The sequence below is a fragment of the Elephantulus edwardii genome, unplaced genomic scaffold, assembly GCF_000299155.1.
Source record: "Elephantulus edwardii isolate Elephantulus edwardi_28Jun2011 unplaced genomic scaffold, EleEdw1.0 scaffold00226, whole genome shotgun sequence".
Taxonomy (NCBI): Eukaryota; Metazoa; Chordata; class Mammalia; order Macroscelidea; family Macroscelididae; genus Elephantulus; species Elephantulus edwardii.
In genome coordinates, this window is record NW_006399976.1 from 4,500,992 (window position 1) to 4,502,103 (window position 1,112).

The window sequence follows — 1,112 nt, forward strand, 5'->3', positions numbered from 1 at the left end:
ACTGTAGATAAAGGGGTTCAGCATGGGAGTGACCACAGTGTACATCACGGAGGCTACTGCACTGGCCCTAGAGTTTGGGGAAGCAGCAGAACTGAGGTAAACTCCAAGACTCGTACCATAGAACAAGGAAACCACTGACAGGTGAGATCCACACGTGGAAAAAGCTTTGTACTTGCCCCCAGCTGAAGAAATTCTCAAAATGGAGGAAACAATCTTGGTGTAAGAGAAAAGGATCCCAGTGAGTGGAATAACACCCAAAAGTCCTGATGCAAAATATACCACTAAGTCATTAAGGAAAGTGTCAGAGCAAGCCAGTTGGATTACCTGATAAAGTTCACAGAAAAAGTGAGGAATTTCCACCTCTGTGCAAAAAGACAGCCGCAAAATCAGTAAAGACTGTAATAGAGAATGTAGAACAGTCAATAACCAGGACACCAGAAGTAGGAGGCCACACACCTTGGGGCTCATGATGACTGTGTAGTGGAGTGGATGACAGATGGCCACAAACCGGTCATACGCCATCACTGTCAACAAAAAAGTGTCTAAGACTCCAAAACTCATGAAAAAATACATTTGGGTGATGCAACCTTCATAAGTAATAACCTTGTTTTCCATCTGGATATTCAGAAGCATCTTTGGGACAGTGGTGGATGTGAAACAGATGTCTGTTAAAGAAAGGTTGGAGAGAAAAAAGTACATGGGTGTGTGAAGGTGGGAGTCCCTGAGGATGGCCAAGATGATAAGCAGGTTCCCAGTGAAGGTGACCAGGTACATGGACAGGAACACTCCAAAGAGGAGGGGCTGCAGGTCTGCCTCTTCTGAGAGCCCCAAAAGCTTGAATTCTGAAACATGTGTTTGGTTTTCTGGTTCCATGTAGCTGCTGAAACTTCTAGAAAAGAGAAAGGAGTATCACGATTGAGCCGTAAGGATCAAACGGCAACCTCACAGGCTATATTATATATATACACAGGCTTTATTATATATGCAGGCTGTATTATATATACAGTCTATATTATATATACAAGCTTTATTATATATACAGGCTATATTATATATACAGGTGAGATATATATATCATATTAAACACGTGTATTAATAATACTTGCATATTG

The 1,112-nt window shown here is 41.6% G+C and overlaps 1 protein-coding gene across 1 annotated transcript in view; it reads right to left on the reverse strand.

Moving 5' to 3' along the window:
• Positions 1-873, reverse strand: part of LOC102846064 (olfactory receptor 19-like) — a 41,608-nt gene extending 40,735 nt beyond the window's left edge. The window contains exon 1 of the mRNA XM_006898355.1: positions 380-873. Within this exon, the coding sequence (XP_006898417.1) occupies positions 380-873 (494 nt within the window). The remainder of the gene's footprint in view (positions 1-379) is intronic.
• Between the last annotated feature and the right edge of the window lie 239 nt (positions 874-1,112).